This window comes from Nilaparvata lugens, chromosome 2 (assembly GCF_014356525.2).
Source record: "Nilaparvata lugens isolate BPH chromosome 2, ASM1435652v1, whole genome shotgun sequence".
NCBI lineage: Eukaryota > Metazoa > Arthropoda > Insecta > Hemiptera > Delphacidae > Nilaparvata > Nilaparvata lugens.
In genome coordinates, this window is record NC_052505.1 from 65,208,373 (window position 1) to 65,230,315 (window position 21,943).

The 21,943-nt window shown below is 34.4% G+C and overlaps 1 protein-coding gene across 2 annotated transcripts in view; it reads right to left on the reverse strand.

Moving 5' to 3' along the window:
- LOC111047713 (major facilitator superfamily domain-containing protein 12) overlaps positions 1-21,943 on the reverse strand; it is a 29,587-nt gene continuing 7,644 nt past the window's right edge. The window contains exons 1-9 of one of the 2 annotated variants that reach the window (XM_022333534.2): positions 13,964-14,271; positions 12,082-12,330; positions 10,281-10,364; positions 9,102-9,306; positions 8,223-8,340; positions 4,015-4,371; positions 3,194-3,305; positions 2,240-2,390; positions 1-382 (exon numbers count right to left, since the gene is read on the reverse strand). In XM_022333534.2, the coding sequence (XP_022189226.1) occupies positions 244-382; positions 2,240-2,390; positions 3,194-3,305; positions 4,015-4,371; positions 8,223-8,340; positions 9,102-9,306; positions 10,281-10,364; positions 12,082-12,325 (1,410 nt within the window). In that variant the 5' untranslated portion in view covers positions 12,326-12,330; positions 13,964-14,271 and the 3' untranslated portion in view covers positions 1-243. Of the gene's footprint in view, positions 383-2,239; positions 2,391-3,193; positions 3,306-4,014; positions 4,372-8,222; positions 8,341-9,101; positions 9,307-10,280; positions 10,365-12,081; positions 12,331-13,963; positions 14,272-21,943 lie in introns of those variants that run through there. The other variant, XM_022333533.2, reaches the window with a different exon arrangement.

The window sequence follows — 21,943 nt, forward strand, 5'->3', positions numbered from 1 at the left end:
ATTGTAACTATAAATTTTATCATCATCTTAAAAAATTGATATTAACTACTAATCATTACAAAATGACTACTTCCGCGGCAACAACACAAAATTATCTGTAGTCAGCAACAGTGTTGAGTTCTCAGCAATCTCACCGAGTTTTTTAAAATATTCAACTCAGTCGATAAAGGATGAAATTTACAAAATTCAGACTCAAATCATCGATTTGAGTTATTTGGTATGTCTCTCTCTAATTTTACTGGATCAGATTGTGTCAGATTTTCTAAACAGCTTTGAGGAAACACTCATTGAGCCTATCAGTCCAATAGCAGCAATGCCGAGATTGACGAATGACAGTGTATCCCTGTAGTAGAATGGACAGTCTCTCACATCTTCACATCTCCTGAAATTATAATTATAATGATCATGTAATTATATAGGTAAAAGTCATACTGATCGATGTAATACATTGGTCTTTAAAATTTGGAAACTTTGTTTTTTTGAGAAACAATTTATATTCTATGTTACAACCTGGATTGTAAAAAATGCTACCTATATGGTTCCAAAATGAAATTTGAGAGATTTCGGAAGGGCAAGTTAAACTTTAGGTTCCGACTGATATTTAACAGTCGTGAGGCCCAATAATAACTTCTTTTTATTGAGCTTTATCTATATAGAGCACTCAAGCGAGGTGGAACTTCCGTTAGGGACTTCCCGAAAATAAAATCCATAAAAATATAAATTTATCATTTTTAATTTGTGTAGTGGATTAATTAGGTTTTCCTCCAGCTACTGTCTAAAGTACTTACTTTACTCCCTGAAACATAATACTAAAGTGTCACTTTATCGCTCTCGGTACTAAAAAACTGAAAAACTCCCTAAGGAGTGAAAGTGACTCCATTTAAATAACATAGGAAGCATCTCTAATTCAAAAACTCACATTGTAATAGGTTAGAAGGTCTAAGCTCAGATGAGAAAGCGTAATAGAGGTGTCTGTCATTGAGTCAACTGAATTCAATACCACAACAAGAAATTTGAACAACTCATGAAATATATGTTTGTATGATATTATATTCTTATTTTGTTGACGATAAAAATTTAAACAATTTTAAAAATATTTTATTCTATTCAAAATACCAGCCAACAAATATTTTTGATCTGCAATTCAAATCTGAAACGCGTGATCTGGAGTCAGCCATTTTTGGTAGCCGCTCAGCTGATATAATTGTTACAACTTTTGCCGATAGATAGCGCAATCGGCAGTGCCAATCAGCCGACCGGTTTTCAGGTTTTGGATTTTAGGTTATGTTGTTAGGAAACATTGTCACCAATATGTAAGCTTTTGAAATGATTTTATTTGCAGTTTCTATAAGAAAATGTATATGGAGGAAAAATGTTGTGTACATCACGAGCGAAAAATACTTTTTCTCCCTCACGAAAATTGTTGCCCTCGGCTTCGCCTCGGGCTTCAAACTTTTTACCACAGGGAGAAAAAGTCGTACTTTTCACTCTTGATATACAAATAACTATTACATTTTGTGAAAATGTGAAACTGAGTGCAATAAAATAATATTATTGGGGAATAACAATAGGAAGAGTAATGTAAATTCGGAGAATATAATACCGGTAAGCCTATTCATGATTAATAAAATAGTTAATTTCTCGAATAAAATCAATTACTGCTTTCTGAAATGATTATTGCCACATGAAAAATCGTCATTCAATTAATTGAGCAAGCTATGTTATTGAATATCGAGGTTTATTGAAGTCAAGGTTGATTCTTCTGTGTGTATATATCTTTGTGTTGATTGTAATAAAACAGCTTTTTTATAGAAAGATGATGAATGACGTTTCTATTTGAAAACTTTTTAATTGGAATATCTCCTATTTATAAAAATGCACAACTTTTTCAGCAATTTTCAATCCTCTTTCACTAATATTAGGCTACCATCTTCTCTGTATGTGTTAATTCTGATTTCTTTCTCAATAATCGTACAGGATTAGGCTACTGTCTGTTTTGACTTATAAGTTCCGATATCTCAATTTATAGAAAATGTTGTATTTTAAAATTTGATTAAGCATGGAATATTTTAATAATTAAGCTTAGCTGTAGCTTTTCTGTACCATGTATTTTAATATTCACTGAACATCTGTACAGAATTCAATAAAATAGAACTTAGAAGGTACCGTAAGGAACTTATAATGTACGGTAAAAAGAGTATATTCGCAAACTACGGTATCCGATCAATACTTTACTCACATGTATTCTATGGTGATGACAGCAATACCATTCAATAATTTATCGGCAAACGTGACTCCACTGTAGATGAATGCTCCGATCTCAGTGTCATCGCCAATCAGATTAGCAGTCACACACAAACTCACCACCATTGTTACAGAGCTACCAGTACCTGAAAAGTTTCGATTAAACATTGAAGCTACGTTTAAAATGAGCTATTCAAATATCCAACTTTTTCAAATAAAGAATTACTATAATGATAATGATAACTTGATGAACTTGTTTTTTGTTCAAATAAATAAAACAAATAAAACTAATAAAATAAATAAATTGAATAAAAAAAAATAAATAAAATAAAGTAAATAACATTAATAATTTCGTGAATATTAGCATATGATATTAGACTTCATTTCATGAATCAATTTATACAAAACTGAAAAGACCTACAGTATTATAAACAATGGAAGTTATGTTTTGATTAAACTATTGAAAATTATAAAAGCTCAGCAAGGAAATCTTTTTATAGTAATTGTAATATGTTTGTGTTCGGAACATTGCCGTAGGACCAAAATCTTTCTATTTTACTTCTATCAGTTTCTTATTTGATAATTTGTAATAAAAATAAGCATGTGCCTACATTAAGATACAGATGCAATCAATGATCAACCCAGCACTCTTTTTCGGCACTCAGAATTTCTACTTTAAAATTATGAAAAATTGAATGCCAAGATTATTATCTAGAGATTGTAGTATTTTCAACTGGATGAAATGTAGCTAGTCCTATTCTATATTATCGATTTTGAAACCAACCGAGTATTCCTATTTGCATGTAGTTTCCTCTTTTTTCAGTGAAACAAAGCAAAATAAGTATATTCTATATTATCTCATATTACAATGGATAAAATAGATTGTATGCTTGTTAGTTTGCTATCTGTGCTTCCTGTAAGCTTATTCTAAGATGCTAGGCCTACTAACCAAATAGAGCAGCTGCGATGAATATCATCCACGTCTCTTCTGATTTCCTTGTATGCATTCTCACAAGCGCAGTTCCCATAAGACAGATCAAACATCCTGCAATGTATAGTGCCTGAAGACAAAAAATATGAGATCAATTAACAATGAGAAAATCCAATAAAATTTATTCTAGACACAACAGAGATGTGGAATTTCTCCATATTAAGGTGAAATGAAAAATATGTTGTCAGTTCCACATAATTTTGTGGAAAACTGACAACATCTCTTTCATTCCACCATAAATTCAATAAATCCATAACGAATGAAAAACTTCTTCAATTTTCATAAAGTTTTTGCATGAACTACTACTACTTTAAACCTCTCATCATTTACTAGTAGTGTGTAGAGTTTTAACAAATGAAATTATCACCAAGTTGTGACTAGTTTTAATTCGATAAGCTTATTTATCACATTATCATAAAAAATACACAGAAAATAAAAAACAATTTTCCTCAAGATTATTAATTTTTCATTTCCCAGTCTATAATATAAACCGTATTTCCTTCGCAATATGATTCAATCAACCTTATTCCTGCACTACTCCATAGTCGAATCCCCATTTCATCAAACATGCTAATACCTTTCTCATACCTTAAATCGTTCTTTTCAGCTCATCAAGGCGGTTCAAAATCATATATCATTATTCGAATCGGTCAAGTGATGGGAAACTCATTATTGAGTGTAAACTCTAGGAATGAAAATATTCTTATTAATAAATTACTAAAAATAAACATGAAATTTCATTCAATGATAGAATGAGTGAATAATGAAATAATAATCACCCTGTTTCCTCCACAGTACTGGGAAACAGTCTTGGAGGCCATGGACGCCACACAAGATGCGATGAACGAGACAAGCGGGACAGTGGCCAGGGTGGACGATTTGCGCAGAACCACCTCATTGATGAACATCGGGAAATAGACCAGACTGAGCGTGAGGAACAGCCGACTCGACGTGTACAGAACGGCCGTCTTATAGATGGATGTCGAGAATACGATGGCTCGCTTCTTCTCGCTCAGTTCCAATTTTTCCTGCTCCGTTTTAACGGCGCGTGTTACATTGGTCCAAGTTTTCCTCGAGCCCAGGTAGAAGAACAATGTGCAAAAAATACCGATAGAGGCGGATAGAATAGTTATGTGCTAGAAACAGAAAATCATTAAATTATTTATGAATCTTTTCTTATGATTCAAAGAATCTTGATTTCAATAATGAAACATTTTATTTTGATACTGATGGGTGATGATGATTCGGTAATTCACTATAATGTTATTCATGTTACAAGTTACATGTAGTTCAAATGTAATTTATCATGTTTCATGTAACGAGATGAATGTACCAATAATTTCATTGGCTGTTGTTGTTCATTATGCCCCATGGGAGTTGCTGGTCTCCTAGTGGGCGCCTCCCCAGGTGGCGGATAGGGGGGATGCCTCCTAGATATAGGGGGTACCGGGGAATTGAAACACCCGGGGCGGACCAAAACCAGCAACAAAACTGCTGCCTTGCAGACGGAGATCAGTGGATATCCAAAGGCTAAGGGAAGAAACCCCCGAAAGAAAATTGACTGCTGCCTTTTAGTTTGGTATTGTTTTATCAAAGCCTAGGGAAGGAAACCCGAAAAAACTACCTGGTCCTCCAGGTTGGGGGTTGGGCGATGGGCCGACCCCTCATCCCCGCAAAAACGCAAATGTTGAGAAACAACCAAATGAGCCTCGGACGGATTGGCATAAAAGGAAAAAATTTAGGAAACGCAACGACTTGAATATTAGACTTGGAACATGGAATGTCAGAACATTGAATAGAGGCGGTGCCTTGAAGGAAGTGTTTCAAATAATGGAGGAATATAAAATATTACTTTTGGCTGTGCAAGAATTAAGATGGACTGGTAATGGAATATTTGACACTAAAGAGGGTACGATTCTTTATAGTGGAAATAAAGATGGGAGACATGAGTTTGGAGTGGGCTTCATAGTCAAGAAAGTGTTCAAGCATAACATTCTTGATTTTAAAGCAATAGATGAGCGTATATGTACATTACAAATCAAGGCAAAGTTTTTTAATTTGTCAATCATCAACATACATGCGGAAACAGAAGATAAAGATGATGAAATAGAGGAACAGTTCTATTCCAAACTAGAGAGTATATATGATAGTATCCCATCAAATGGCTTAAAGATAGTCATTGGAGATATGAATGCAAAAGTGGGTAGGGAAGATCACTGGAAAGATAGTATTGGATCAAAGAGTCTTCATAGAGTTAGCAATGACAATGGAAGGAGAGTTGTAGAATTTGCAACATCCAGAAACATGGTGGTTGCATCAACACAACACCCTAGAAAAAACATCCACAAACAAACATGGGTGTCCCCAGATGGCAGAACCTTCAACCAGATTGATCACGTCATTGTTGATAGGAGAGAAATGTCCAGCGTCATGAATGTGCGTAGCTACAGAGGAGCGAATTGTGACTCTGACCATTATCTGGTGGGTGTGAAATTCAGATGTCGCATTGCAGCTAAAAGCAACAGATATCAGGAACGGCCGAAGTTCGATGTCAATAAATTGCACGTGGCTGAGACAAGGAACCACTATGAAGATACATTGAGTGAAAAAATTGAGGAAATAGAAGGATCTGGAGGTGACATGACAATAGAGGAACAATTGCGGAACGTGACAAAAGTTTTAACTGCATCAGCAGAAACAGTACTTGGACGGGTCAGGAGAGGAAGAAGAGAAGAATGGTTTGATGAAGACTGTAGAAAAGCAATTGAAGTGAAAAATGAAAACAGGAGAAATTACATCCAAGACCCACCAGAGCAAAGAAAGAATTGTATGAAATATCCAGAAAGGCATCGAATAGAATAATCAACAAAAAAGAGAGCGTATCATAATAGAATGGTGGAGAGAATTGATAGGAACTTCCTGGAGAATGAGACACACCAAGCATACAAAGAGATAAACGTTTTTAAGAAGGGATATAAACCTCATACAGTGTTATGCAAAAACAAGGATGGAGAGGTGATTGGAGATAAAAAGAGGATAAAGGAAATATGGAAGACACATTTCAGTGAACTATTGAACCAGGCTGACCCACAAATGGTACAGAACTAAGATGCTAGACTGAATGAACGTCAGGAAAATATGGCTGGTACTGAAGCTCCAACCCTAGAAAAAATCTTGGAAGCCACTAAAATATTAAGAAATAATAAAGCTCCAGGAACAGATGGAATACCAGGTGAGCTTTTGAAATATGGAGGAATACATATGGGCAGATGGCTACACAGACTCATTGCGCAAATATGGTATGAAGAACAATTCCCAGAGGAATGGAAAAAGAGCATGATATGTCCTATCCATAAAAAACGAGACAAACTTAACTGCCAAAACTATAGAGGAATTTATCTCCTAAACACGCCCTATAAAATATTCACCACAGTGCTGAAGATGAAGCTTGGAGTTCATGTGGAAAATATAATTGGAGAATACCAGGCAGGGTTCCGACCAGGCAGATCAACTACAGATCAGTTGTTCACTCTCAGGCAGATAACAGAAAAGTTCTGGGAAAACAACATAGATCTGTCGTACGCAATGTATGTTGATTTTAGACATGCATATGACAGCATTGTTAGAGAGAAGCTGTACTCAATTATGGTGGACTTCAATATACCATCAAAACTGGTGAGGCTAGTCAGAGCCACTATGGAAAATATTGTCTGTCAAGTTAGAGTGGCAGGAGAGCTCACAGACTGTTTCGAAGCAGGGAGATTGGCACCAATTCTCTTCAATTTGGCCCGAGAGCACGCTGTTAGGAGGACTTCAGTGGATAGGAGTGGCACATTGATGATCAAGTCAACACAAATACTTGGATATGCGTATGATATAGGCATACTTGGAAGGTCTCTTGCAGCCGTGAAAAACATAGTATTGGAGTTGGAGCAAAGCGCATCGGAAGTTGGTCTGGAGATCAATGTCAACAAAACTAAAGTATTCAACCAATCAAGACATAACAGGAATCGGCTTGGGCCATTTATGGAATGTGGTGGTAAGAATTACCAAGTAGTTGACAATTTCACGTACTTGGGAAGTTGTGTGACCAATTGTAATGAGGAGCAAAAAGAAATTCAAAAACGTATCCTTGCCGCCAATCGCACATTTTTCTCATTACTGAACATATTCAAGAATAGAAATGTACACCGGATATGTAAAATAAAGCTCTATGAGAGTATAATAAGAACGGTGGTTTGCTACAGTAGTGAAGCTTGAACTATCACAGCCAGAACAGCAGGTATCTTGGATGTGTTTGAGAGAAAAATCCTGAGTAGAATCTATGGACTGGTTTGCGAGGATGAACAATGACGCATACATACGAATGCTGAATTGAAAGAGCTTTATGCAGAGCCTCAATTATTGGCCCACATAAAATTTATGCGCCTCCGATGGGCAGGGCATGTGCAAAGAATGCCTGAAACACGAGTGCCAAGGAAAGTGTTAGTTGGTCAGCCTGGAGGAAGACGACCTGTAGGGAGACCAAGGGAGCGATGGGAGGATAGAGTGCAGAAGGATGCTAATGAAATGTTACAATTAAGGGGATGGAAGAGAGCGGCGCTAGATAGAGATGGATGGAGGCGTATTTTGGTTGAGGCCAGAGCCCGATTTAGGCTGTAGCGCCATTGGAGAGAGAAAGTTCATTATGCTTTATGAGTTTGCTTAATAAATAGGAGAATCTGGGTTTGTACATTCCAAGCACGGTATACTTGAAAACCCTAGTAGATGGAGTCTAGGAATAAAGTCTTATTCCATTAATGGATACAATATTTCTTAAAGTCATAAAATCATGATAACCCATTCCCCCTATTTTTAATTTTTTTTAAAAATATTTAAGAAAGAATAATAATCTATTCGGCTGAGTCTCAAATTACTCAAATCATATAATAGATGTAAATACTAGGGAGGCTTAATACTTGAAACATTTTTCATCTCAAAAACATACCTGGAACCTTCCTGAATCTTTTGGTGCTAGAAGTTTCATATTCATGCCCTCCAAATCACTGAAGAACACCCAGGCTATCAGATATACGAAGATCTGTGAGGCCATTGAAAATGTGTACCTAAAACAATAAATCAAAATAATTATTATTACTTATTATAAAAAGGTATTCGATAATATCACATTGACAAATAATATGGCATTTCAAAGGAATGACTGAATATGAATGATTTGATAATTTTTCATTGCAATAAAAATTGATACAATCAATGTACAGTAAGTACACTATCAAATACATGCGAATGCTTGAATAGTTTGAAAGTTGGATGATACATTTTCATATATATTATTTTTATAAAGGTGTATTTTAAATTTTACTCCATAATGCTAACTGAAATTATCATTTCCAATAAGACAAAATACCGGTGTAGTAGAGCATTGATACTAGGTATTTATGCATGTCATAGCCACACATATGCAGTGACAGAATGAGATCATCAAAATGTATTTGTACTTTCTATTAATATTGGAGCTAAATTATATTAGGCTATATGTGCACACTGTTCAAACACTATCAAATACAGATATACCGTACTTTATATATAACAACATGTGTCTTCTTGGCTTGTGATGGAAAAGAATAATCAGCAACCAGTCCAGGAGTTTATGTATAGTTTAACGTTATCAGTTAAATGCACGCACACAAATAAATCCAACTTGAACCGCTCAAAATTTCAAATAGGGAGACGCTCTTCTCTTCTCTTCATAATTTTCCATCAACTTCATACAGCTCCTATTGAAAATATTAAATTGTGTTGAATAACAATTATGAATTAATTTGCCAATTATTGTATTTTATAATATGATGAATAAGTATATTGCCTGAGTGCTGTTAGCTCTGCTCTCTCGGATACAGATGGAGTCATTTCTGGCATAATGGAGAGATGCGCTATCTGCACGATGGCCCATCCTGTCTGGAATATGGTGATGATGGGAGGGTAGTAGACCGCCTGGCTCCACGTGGCTCCTCGGGTGATTTTCCACGTGGAAAATATCAACGGAAAAGTCACAGTTATGCAGACGCTTCCTGCCACCAACAAATGATAGAATGATATCAGTAAGCAAACTATAAATTACTAGAATGTTCATTTTCAAAGAGGGTTCAATTATTTATGTTTGGTAGAGATTTATTTACAGTGAATGAACTAAATTTGAAAAGTGAATATGTGGAGGGCTATGCTTGTTTTATCTTCCAATTTTGTAACTTTTGAATAAATAAATAATTATTGATTAATCACTCACAATCTGATGGAGCCAAACACCTTATTATTATTACTATTATTATATAATTTGTTCTCCGGTTGATCTTTTCAGACCTTTTAATAGACGTTGTAACATAAAATAATATGTTATTTTAATGGAATATTTAATAATGATTTTAGATACAATCGTATAAAGTATATACGAACCTTTAGAAGGGCATGCTCACAATGAAGGAATCTGATTTACAATCTTTAGATAAAATCATAGTTCAAAGTCATTATTCAATTATTATTCAGAAAACTTTTGCGACTTCTGATTGTGAATAGTTCATAGCACTTTCATTTATTGTTAAAACACATGAAAATTTTAATTTTAAATTCTAGTTATATTATACTCAATATTTAATTTTAATTTTAAATTCTAGTTATATTATACTCAATAAAATGTGATATTTTGGTTGCTTTAATATATTTGACATTTTTATATTAATATTTGAATTACCTACTAATTCGAGAGTCTATTATATATTGTAGTATAAAGTTTTCATGTGAGTCTTTTATCACAACATTTTTAGCTTTTTTTAAATCTTATGGGTACCTAATTTCCATTTTTCACGGTGTAGTCTATATCTTACCATATTCAATAGGAATGAATGAATGGCAACTGAACCTGGGGAAAACTTTTGTTTACAATTATTTACGAATGATTTAATAAACTCAACATATGTATAGAATAAATCCAAGTAAGTTGAAAACAAGAATTAGACAATGATGAGCAAATTTTGAGTCGCATAGTTACCAATAAAATGCCACTTTTTCTTTGTTCCACATAGTCCAATCAAGAACCCAGCCAGAGGAGTTGCGAATGCATCAACGCATTGCCCTGAAATGTTAAATCATTCACTAATTACGCATAATTCATTATTAGCAATAGCCTATGCAGTCTATTCTCCTGAATAGAAGAATTTTGGTAATCCATGCATAACTATAAATATATTTTAATGTTTTGATCATCAACTTTTTTAAGATTTAGCAGTGTTTCATTTATGATCCACAAAATTAATTTACTATCATAGTTACATATCAACGCTAAAACCGATGTACATTTCTACTTCATACTCATACTTTTTTCAAACTCAACACAATTACAATTATTATCAGCAGTGATAAGATCCAGAACTTTTTTAAATAGAATAGAGTTAAAAACTTCACCAGTAATTTCGCAGAGACTGAATAATATACAGTAAATAGATGTAAAATAATCCGAGAGATATGACTTTTTACACGGCTCTATCTCGAAGACATAGTTGTGACCGCGTCACCATACCTTAACGTGACACCTCCAAGTGGGCATCTGCTTTTCGCATATCCCGTGTGACACGCGACCTACTACCCATCGGCACTGCCAAGTCGGTATGTGAGTATCACAGAGGAGTTCAGCCTGCATTGCAATGGAACCACAACTGTGCAGTTCCGGCGGTACGTGGGTCTGGTCTGGGCCTCTATTTCGTCCACAGGCCAGGACAAATACTCGTGTTTACCAATTGAATACGTCTTCAGTGTGGGTGCTTGCACGTCCACCACATAGGCGCCCAAAAGTGGACGCGAGGGTTTCGGAAAGGAGCACCAGTGAGAGGGATTTTTCGACATGCTATTATACTACCACCAGAGACAGAGACCCTACCCAAGCCCCACAGTGTGGTCTATGGAAATTACGCATGCCTGCTACTTCCAGATACGGAGAATTCAGGTGACTTGGTCATACCATATGAACCTCCCATAGTCTGAAGCCTTCACCCAGCCGTACTGCCATAAGCAAGACTACTTACAGATACGGAGTCACACAGTCATCACGTGTGCTAAGATTCCCATAGTCTGGTCTCTCACTGCGTGGCTAACTCCAATACTCCACCGGAGATCCTTCACTTTGTCCAGCTACTCCCAGAGGCAGAGAATTAGCGTGACTCGGTCAAACCATGAACCTCCCATAGTCGAAAGCCTTTACTCAGCCGTACTGCCATAAGCCAGGCTACTTCCAGACACGGAGTCACACAGTCATCACGTTTGCTATGGTTCTCTCTGGTTGGCGGTTTTCCCCTCACTAAGAGCACCAGCGCCAGCAACTAGGTGATCCAGTACTTCCTGAGACGGTGGCGAGGAACCGCCGTAATATGTAGGGCCTCCTCGAAGACAGAAAGACCCGATGCTTTTCCCTTCACTAATCACTCTTACTATCTAACAGTATTCTCCCTACTTTTGTGTCAGCATACAATTGTGCGCAGCATGCTTATTCCTCTCTACTACTCTGTACAAACTGTGCAAGGAGAAATCGTTTTCTCCTCTTCATATTATAAGTAATATCTCACGGACAATAGATGGTTGAGTCATGAGAAAAATGTTGAAATAACAGTAGCTGACCTTTTTCTTGTGACTATCTACAGTGACAATATAAAATTTTTATCCTGTGATATTCAATATACCGGTAAGATATTCAACTAGGAATAATATTGTAGGCCTATTTGAAAGATAATAGAGATCTAATACTATGTTTTATCAGCTCTGATTCTAGTGTTTTTTTTTAAATCATTGACGATATTTACCAATGAATAGAAAGGTTCCAGCCAAGACAGGCCCCGTTTCGGCGACCAACTGGAAATAAATGAGTGAATAGGAGAACCAAATGGCGGCCGCGATGTCATTGTAAACATGGCCGACTCCATAGGCGCTCTTCTGCAGCACACTCAGTTGTCTTCTTTCCTGGGCAGAAAGGAGAAGGGGTGTTGATTCCTTACAAGACTTTGATAAAGAGCTCTTTGACTCTGATGTCTCACTTTTACTTTCCATTCTACCTGCAATTGCAATAATTACACATCTTTGATTGTGGATTTCAAAATGCGACAGACAAGCGTGTTAGGTATGGGACCATACATTCACGTAGAAAGCACCTAAAATTTAGGGGTGACACCAAAGGGGGCCCGGGAAAGTTTTTAAAAAAATCTTCATTATATTGCGATTTCACGCTATTTCCATTGGGCTACTAACATCCTAATTGAGATTTTTCGTGCTCAGTAGGCTTTTTTCATATGGATTTTCTTTTGAAAAATAGCGTGGGCCTGGTATTTCAGATTAAATTGATAACAAATGAAATGGAATGGAATGAAATTTTATGCCATTCAATTCTTTACAAAAAATAAATCGAATCATCGAATTTCATTTTAAGTAAATTGCAAAGACTCATAATCAAGGTTTCATAAATGAAGAACCAACTCCAGAACCAAACTTCCAAATTGCCAACCAAATGAAAATTTATGAGAAATTGCATTTATTCAAAACGCTAATTAACGAATAATTATTATTAACTAGCAATTAGGAGGAAGCCTACCGGGTTCGATTCTCGGTCTTGCAAATAATTTTTGAATATATATAGTAGCTTTCATCTAGCTGTTAACCTTGTCAATATTTGCAGTAGCAAAAGTCTTTGGGGTGATTTAAAGCATTCAATTTGGATTTTCGTTTAATAATAATTATTGCCAACCAAACTTTAACATGGTAGAATTAGTTTTAACTTGATTATTAACATTTTTTCAAAATTTCATAATTTTTACTTTAGTAAACCGAATACTTGGTGGGAGGGGTACAAAACCTTTTTCCAAAATATTTTTGTGGTGGGGTGTGTCCCCCTGTCATCAGTGAATTTCAATCTATACAATAACCAGTTTCTATTTATTTTTCATAGTATTTGGAATGTTATTTCAAAGTAGATTCAACATTATTCAAAATATATTAAATTAAAAGTAGGAACTGTATAAAGTCTAGCTGATAGACTTTGCTATGGCTGTAGAATATTGAAAATGTATTAATATTTTCAGATTTATTTGAATCAATATAAAAGTTTTTTCACTCTTATTTTCAATTTTACTAATTATTTTTATCATAATAATATTAAATTATTATCTAATAGACCTATATTGTTCAAAATGTTATTTTATCTGAAGTTAATATAACCATAATTAAAACATCAGTTTTTTCAAGAAAATAATGCATAGCACTGACAATATCTGAACCAATACTATTACCTACTGTCACTTTAGAAATTTTCAAACGTAAAATTTAGTACTTGACTCAAATGAGATAATATTTTTAAAAAAATCGACTTTAGTCATAGATCTTATCATGGAAAACTTCAAATAGGCCTAGGCTACACATTATTAAATTAGATACAGATAAGTAGCTTTTTATCAATAGGTATTTAAAGCAGTTGAATAACGTCCAAAAAAATGCCAAAATATTAAAAAAACAACTAAAATAAAAATAGAGTAAAAACAGAAAGGAAATGCGGTTATTCATATATCTTTAAAAATTCATGAATCAAACAAACATAGGTCTATAGTACCCACTTTACTATTTTTTTAAACAAATAACAAAACTATAATTTATTAATTCCCGCAGAATCGTTTCATAATATTATCAAAGAACGCTCACCTCGTCATTTCGTTCTACAGGCATTTTGAATTATTTATGTTCTCTCTATGTAAATCAAATTGATATATGATGGTTTACTCTCATTCTAAATTAAAGAAATTCAATTATTCATTTCTTTTCTAGATAATAACACGTTTATTTAATGAGTTATTCTTCACACTTGAAACGAGTATCATACATTTATATTAGGTACTTTTTTCTAATATCTTAATTTTTATATCTAATAATTCTGTCGCCTGAATCACTAAATTTATCAATTTGATGGTTAAGCACATAGGTTACAAAAATAATATGAATGAAATTGCCTCCAATTCAAGTTTCTCTCAGGTGACAGTCACATGTAGCCTATTAACATGCTAGTCTATTGAAGCAATTTTAGTGAAACATTTGGATTTATCATTTTTTATAATCTGACAAAAATATTATGCATTGATATGCATTTTAAATTACTTTTTTATTCAATCAAGAATCTAGTGGGATTAACTTGTCAAAAACTTGATGAGAAGAGAATAAAATAATGCAGAAAATGGTTGAAGATAGGAGAGACATTATAGAGCATTAATAATTAATTGAGCTACCATAGTGAGGTTCACGTGGATAAAGTACGGTAATGACAATGGATAACATCGTTGCTGATTCTCTGCTTTGCAAATGCCTTCTATAGAAAATAGCTGATATAATGTAATCATATCATAATATATTATGTATAACAACTGAAAAAATGACATGAAAAACACAAAAATCATGTTTCAAGTATTAACACTGTTCATTCCTGTTAAAAATAATAAATTACATTTTATTCGCCAAGAAAATTTATATTTTTTTAATTTTCATTACGGTATTTAAAAATGATCAATTTTTATAGTTTACATTGAATATTTTGTTAATCAATTATATTTCTACATTCTTGAAACCCGATTTGGCAATGTTGCCGAGCTAGAAAAGGATAGCGGTAGCCTATATGTTTTGTCAAATGATAGACAAGGATTGCAACAGCAATGTCAATAGTTAAGTGATTGGACGACACGACTGAGTTTTTAAAAATTGAAACTTTATTAACACTACAACTACAGAAAATACCGAATTAAAGAATTTCGGGAGCCGAGTGCTCTCGTCAAGAGTTTGAGTAGAACTAACTGAAAATAATTAATTGAGACATAAAGAAGACAATGCATAGTCAGCTGTATTCTATAACAATGGGGTTGTAATACTACTACTATAGATATTTAACTCCTCCACCCCTAGACTGAAGCTGTCCTCAGCGATCAGAATTTTGGGTTTGGAGGCAAGGCCCAAGAACAAATGTTGGGGCTTGCGAACTTGCTGCTACATTAACATTTCTACAATTATTTCGTAAAGAAGTTACATATTTAATAAAGTTATATAATTTAAATACAATAAATATACTAAGAATGACAATAAAACATATAATAAAAATCCAAATATAATAAGTATCGTCTTTTGCAATGCTAAGTTCCTCTATTGCTAGTAGTGGTTCAATCTTAATATTTGCTTCATGTATAATATCAAAAGAAAAGTTTGTTTTCAATTTACGAAATGGAACTTCAGATGGGATTGTTATATCACTTTCCCAATATTCATGTATTTTAGGATGTTCGAATAACTGTTCTGACTTATTAAGATACAATAATTGAGTTGATTTTGGATATAATGTAGTGTTCTTTTTGTGTGATAAAATAATAGCTTTGTCAATTTTGTACAATAGATATTGATTGATAATTGGTATGAATTTTACAAAAGAAGCAGAATCATTAAGTACTAATTGTTTACAGTGTTCTAATTTCTTATCTTCTAACACTTCACTTATACACTTATTTTTTATCACTGTCACATTTCTGCAGTAGTAGTTGTCACACAAATATTCACATTTACCAGATAAAATTTCGTCATATCTCAGGATAAGGGAAGAATATTCATGAATGGTGGTAACTTCAGTATTACGATAAACAGGATAGGATAATAAGAAGAAGGTTTCATAAGTAGGTGATTTTAAAGGGAATTCAATGAAGTAGGATATATATTCTTTATATATTGAGCAGTGTACCTTTGCTAATTGCCATAATACTTCTGGTTCTTCAGAAATCAATTTTACATTAGATTCAGAAATAATATTATTTATTTCTTTATGGGATAATATACTAGAATGTAGAATATTCAATCTACAAAACTCCAAACTAGTATCTAAATCGCTTATTTTATTAAAGAGCAAACTTAATGAGCTAAATAAAAGGGAAAATTGCTGGTTCAGCTGTACAGTCGTAGTTTCATTTGAGAGAGTTTTGAAATAGTTTATAATTTTCAAATTATTCCCATGAATCTTTTTCACATCAGCATTAAAATCGTCAATGAGCCTTTTGTTTACTGAAAATTGATTCTCAATATTATGCTGTAAGCGGTATTCATTTGACTGAACTTGAAATAATATTTTGTCGTATTTTTCTTTGTCGTTCGCATCCATGTTACCGGTTACCCATGAAATAGCTGAGCCAAGTCCATTGAAAAGTCCACGCTTATTTCTATTTTTGCTGATATTGATGTGATCTAGTTTTGTTTCTGTGTACTTTAAATGCATTGTTATGATGTCTAGACGGCCTTGATCGATATTGTGTTCACGCAAAGTGAATATTGTTCTTTTGATTGTATTTAATTCGATACGCAACATGTTCACATTAATATTATGCATGTATGTGAAGGTTTCATTTATTATGAACGAGTCCTGAATTTTGATAGGAGTGATGCCTGATGTTTTACTTAGATCAGTCAATCTATACGGGTTTGCTGGTGTTAGGAAGAGCATCAGAAGAAGAAACATTGTTACCTGAAACAGATAAATTAGTTGATTTCTTTTTCTTTCGAGCTCGCTTCACTCGATTCGGATGAAGTTTGAAGGGTCTTTTCTGAATCGCTCTTGGATTAGTAGCTAATTGAGTTTCCTTATTGTATTTCACTTTGAAAAATTTGGGTTTGTCCTTTTTATTAAACGTTGTCTTTATGAAGGGTTCGTTAGGCATTTCAAAATCGTTTTCTCTAGTTTGATTTAAGCGATCAGTTCTGTTTTGTTTTTCTTGTCCTACTTTATCTTTTACTAGTTTGTGAATAGTTTTCAGTTTTTCTAGGTAGGCGTTTGTTCTTTCTTCAGCAATAAGGGCTTCCGTTATTTCATCAACATATGGATTTTTCGATACACCAAAAGTCATTTCCATAGGAGTTAGTTTCAAGGTTGAATTTATTGTGTTATTGAATGCGATAATTGCAAGTTTCATATTATCTTCGGGTTTGTTGTCTTTATTTTCCATTTGTATAGCATTAAGGAGTTCAATGAGTGTCGAGTGTGCTCGTTCCAATAAACCCTGGGAATCTGGATGTCCCGGTGTTATATAATAAGGTTCTATCTTATATAAACGCAAAAAATCTCGAAGTCCAGCATTGTCGAATTCACGACCATTGTCCATTTGGATTATCTTAGGGCATGGAAATAGAGAAAAGTAATCATTCAAACAAGACTGTATTTCAAGTTGGTTCAAACTTGTTAGTGGATATGCCATGAGTTTTTTCGAAAAGCAATCTATTATCGTGAGGAATTTTATTCTACTGTATTGAAACGTGTCAATCTGCAGTTTTTCGAAAGGTTTGTCAGGAGTTGGGGTAATTTTGTATTCAACTTGAACAGGTCTTCTATCATATTTAACTTTAGCACATACTGAACATTTATTTATGTATTCTGTAATGTCTTTAAGCATGGTAGGCCAATAGTATTCTCTTCGAATGTGGCTATAGCTTTCATTAATTCCACGGTGATACGTTTTTCCTACATGATAATTGGTTACAACTTCTTTTTGTTCCTCTGAATCAGTTATATCCAAATTCAGTTTCTTATATCTCCTAAGTTTCACAGAATTAAAATTAGCAATGATAGCATTCTTAAAATTTTCAAAAATCATTTCATATTCTTTTTCCAATACACCTGTCCTGGAGCAAAGTATCCCATAAAGTGTGTTGGGTTTCAAGTATTGTATACACACATCATTTATTTCTTCAGGAGTGGATGAACTATGAAAATATAGAGTCAATCTGTTTTTTGTAAAAACTTTTCTGATAACAGGTTCTTTGTTGCCACGTTCTAAAATGATTTGATTCTGTTCAACATTGATTATTTTGTCATCTTCCGCAATGACTACTTGTTCGTTCGAGCTCTCCTGTGAATGTATTGTAACTAGACTACGATTATCAATTTCTTGTTTGTTAGCATCATTATCATTAGCATCATTATCATTAGCATTATTATCATTATCATCATTATCATTAGCATCATTATCATTATTTACAATATTGTCTCGATCGAAATTGTTAGTTTGTTCGGCAGATTTGCCTACTTGTTGAAGAAAATCGTCAAGTGTGACTGTGTCTACTGAGGGAATGTCTGTGTTAGTGTTAAATCTAAGCAGTTCGTCCATGTCAAAATCGTCGGGGTCATCGAGATCATTGTTATTCTCGAGATCCTGAAAGTCATGATTGAAACCACGAAAACCACTTTCGAAACCTTGGAAAGGTTCGTCTTCATCATTTTCCATCATGTTAACGTCAAGTGGGCGTATTCTTGAAAGAGCGTCGGCTACTTGGTTCGATTTACCTTCCACATACTGGATTGAAAAATCAAATTCTTCTAGAAAGAGTTTCATACGAATTAATTTTGAATTTGGTTCTTTAATGCTGTGGAGCCATTGAAGAGGTTTGTGATCGGTTTCGATTATGAATTTTCTACCATAGAGGTATGGTCGAAAATGTTTGCATGACCAGACTATAGCTAATAATTCTTTCTCAATCGTAGAAAGATTTTCTTCATGACGATTAAGTGTACGAGAAGCATATGCAATGGGTAAGGTTTTACCATTGAATTTTTGTGATAACACTGAACCTATAGCATAATTGCTAGCATCACAAGTCAGAATAAATGTTTTTGTGAAGTCAGGTAGCTGTAAAATTGGATCGTTTTGTAATAGAAGTTTTAATGTTTCAAATGACTTTTGATATTCTGGATTGTTTGGATTGATTTTAACATCTTTTTTCAAGGCGTGTGTGAGAGGTTTTGCAATCTTAGCGTAATCTTTTATCATTTTTCGATAATAGCCTGTCAATCCTAGAAATTGCTTAATTTCTTTTTCAGTTTTTGGGATTGGAAAGTTCTTAATAGCTTCTAGCTTTGAAGGATTGGGTTGAATTCCGCGTTCAGATATGATATGTCCTAAGTACAGTAATTCTCGTTTAAAAAACTCTGTTTTGTCCAGTTGGATTTTTAGATTATGATCTCTAAGTTGTTTGAAAACTGATTTTAGATGTTTCAAGTGTTCCTCGAGATTATCGGAAAACACAATTATGTCGTCCATGTAGACTAACACATTGGGCATTCTGGAAAACAAAATGTTCATTGCACGTTGGAAAGTAGCTGGAGCGTTCTTTAATCCAAACGGCATTCTCAAAAATTCATAATGTCCGTTCTCAGTCGAAAAGGCAGTTTTTGGAATTGATTCCTTTTCCATTTGAATTTGATGGAATCCAGAAGCGAGATCTATCGCTGAAAAATAAGTAGCCCTTCCAATTTTTCCAAATAAGTCCTCAATATTTGGTAGAGGATATTTGTCTTCAATCGTTTTATCATTAATCTTCCTGTAATCTAAAACGACACGTATTTTACGTTTACCGGAGGCGTCTGGTTTTTTGGGCACTACCCAAATTGGACTGTTATATGGGGAGTTGGAATGTTGAATTATTTTATTCTGAAGAAGTTTGTCAATTTCTAATTCAACGTCCTTCTTAAACACTTGAGGGTATCTATAATTTTTAGAATATACAGGGATTTCGTCAGTAGTGTTGATTTTAAATTTCAACAGATTAGTACTACTTGTCAATTCATCATGTTCACGTTTGATGATTTCAGGAAAATTCCGTATTAGATTTATGATATGTTTCCGCTCTTCGACATTCATATGGTCCGTTCGAAGAAGTTTGGGAATTTCTCTTATAATATCCGATTTGTTTGATACATCTGAGTTATCAATTTCATCATTGTCAAAAATAGTTTCTAATTCTTCTATCTCCATTGGCTCGGGGCTTATGGTCATGAGCTCATTGGAATACACTACGCACTTACATCTATTTTCTTCTATACTAACAATACTTTCTTCAACGTAATAGCTTTCATGAGAAACAGCTTTAAGTAGTCCTGTCTTGAGATTAGGAATCGACCTAACTGGTACAGTAACAACATTAAATCCTGGTTTCAATTGAATTTGTTCATGAGAGTTAATCACTGATAACAACGGTTTCGAAATAGTACGATAATCTAACGTGTTGTTTGTATAATTTACATTGGCTTTGAGTTCTTTCAAAGTTTCGTGACCTAATAAGATATCGTATCTTGTTGAAAAGTCATACACGTACATTTTGATTTGTGAACTTCCTGGAAACACAGTATTTGAGTTCATATAGATGTATTCATTTCCACCACTTTCACCGGCTGGTGTTTTTACTACGAACTTTTCTTTATATCTGGTCACATTGGGTGGTATGATAGAGGGGTTCACATAGTTCTTTGACGACCCAGTGTCAACCATCCATTTACGGTTAGCGTGGTCGACAAAATATGGGAGCGACTTATTTATGATATTCAATTCAAATTTTTTGGGGGTGTTTCCGCTGAGTGTGTTGGGCCTACCCCTAAAAAATGAGCCTGCATGTTGTTGAATGCTTCAGTAAGTGAAGTTAGCTGGTTTTGCATGCTTTGGATTTCGTTTCCGAAAGGATGAGATGAGTTGTCTGTCAAGTCATCGTGCATGTTTTGGATTCCGTTTCCGAAAAGATTAGATGAGTTATCTGTCAAGTCATCTTGCAAATGATGCACTTCAAACGGAGATTTTGAGTTCAGTTTGAAACGATTAGAAGGATTAGTTTGAACTGTGCGCATGCTGACAGTGTTTTGTGAATCCCACTTACTATTATGTGGTTGTCTGAATTGAGGATTGATTTGCACAGGCCTCGGTTGGTGAGGAAATTGAGCAAATTGATTTTGAGGAAAATTTTGTTGAAAGTTTCTGTTCTGGGGGAATGTTTGCTGTGATCCATTATTCTGTTGGAAGAAATTCGATACTCGAGGTTGCGAGAAGTTGTTAGAAAAAGCTCTGTTGCTTGCTTGATAAGCATGAGTGAATGTGTTTGATCGCATTGGCGTTTGATTAAAAGCTCTTGAATCAATTTTATTGATAGTACTGATAGTTGATTTGAAGTTCAAGCTCCTTAGAACAATACTACAATCATTAATAATCTTATGTCTAGCATCGTCAAGATCGTGAATTTGCAGGATTTGCAAATGAGAGCCCAAAGTTGGATGAACTCCGTGAATCAATGTACGAGTGAGAGTTGCGTTCAACTGCTGCATTAGATTAGTCAAAAGTTCACCTTGGATACCATCTAGTTTATATTTAGTCAACACAGTTGTGCGTTTTTCATCGAGGCGATTAATGAATTCGATCGGGTGTTCATTTGAATAGGATTTCATGAAAGTAATTTCCGCAATTAGGTCTGGAACGGACCTGTTGTCAGCGAAGTTTGTTTTTAGAGCGGTTATCAGCTCTGTTACAGTTGTACAATTGTTATTAAAAACAACTGATTCTGCGGGTCCTGAAAGTCGGCTTACGGCTGCCCTGAAAAGGAGCCAGTGATTTTCTGTTTTTTCGTCAATGTTTGCACTACAATAGGACACTAATAGTTCATTACAAGTACTAATAAAATGTGGTAGTTTATAGCAAGTACCATCATAGTGGGGTATGAATTTAAGAATGTCATGAGGAATTTGTTTCGAGATATTAGGCATTGTAGGGTTTGGTTGAGGAAGAGATATAACGAAATTACTCACAGTCGATTGAGGTTGGTGGGCGATGTTCCGGTTGTCGTCAGCGTCGGCGT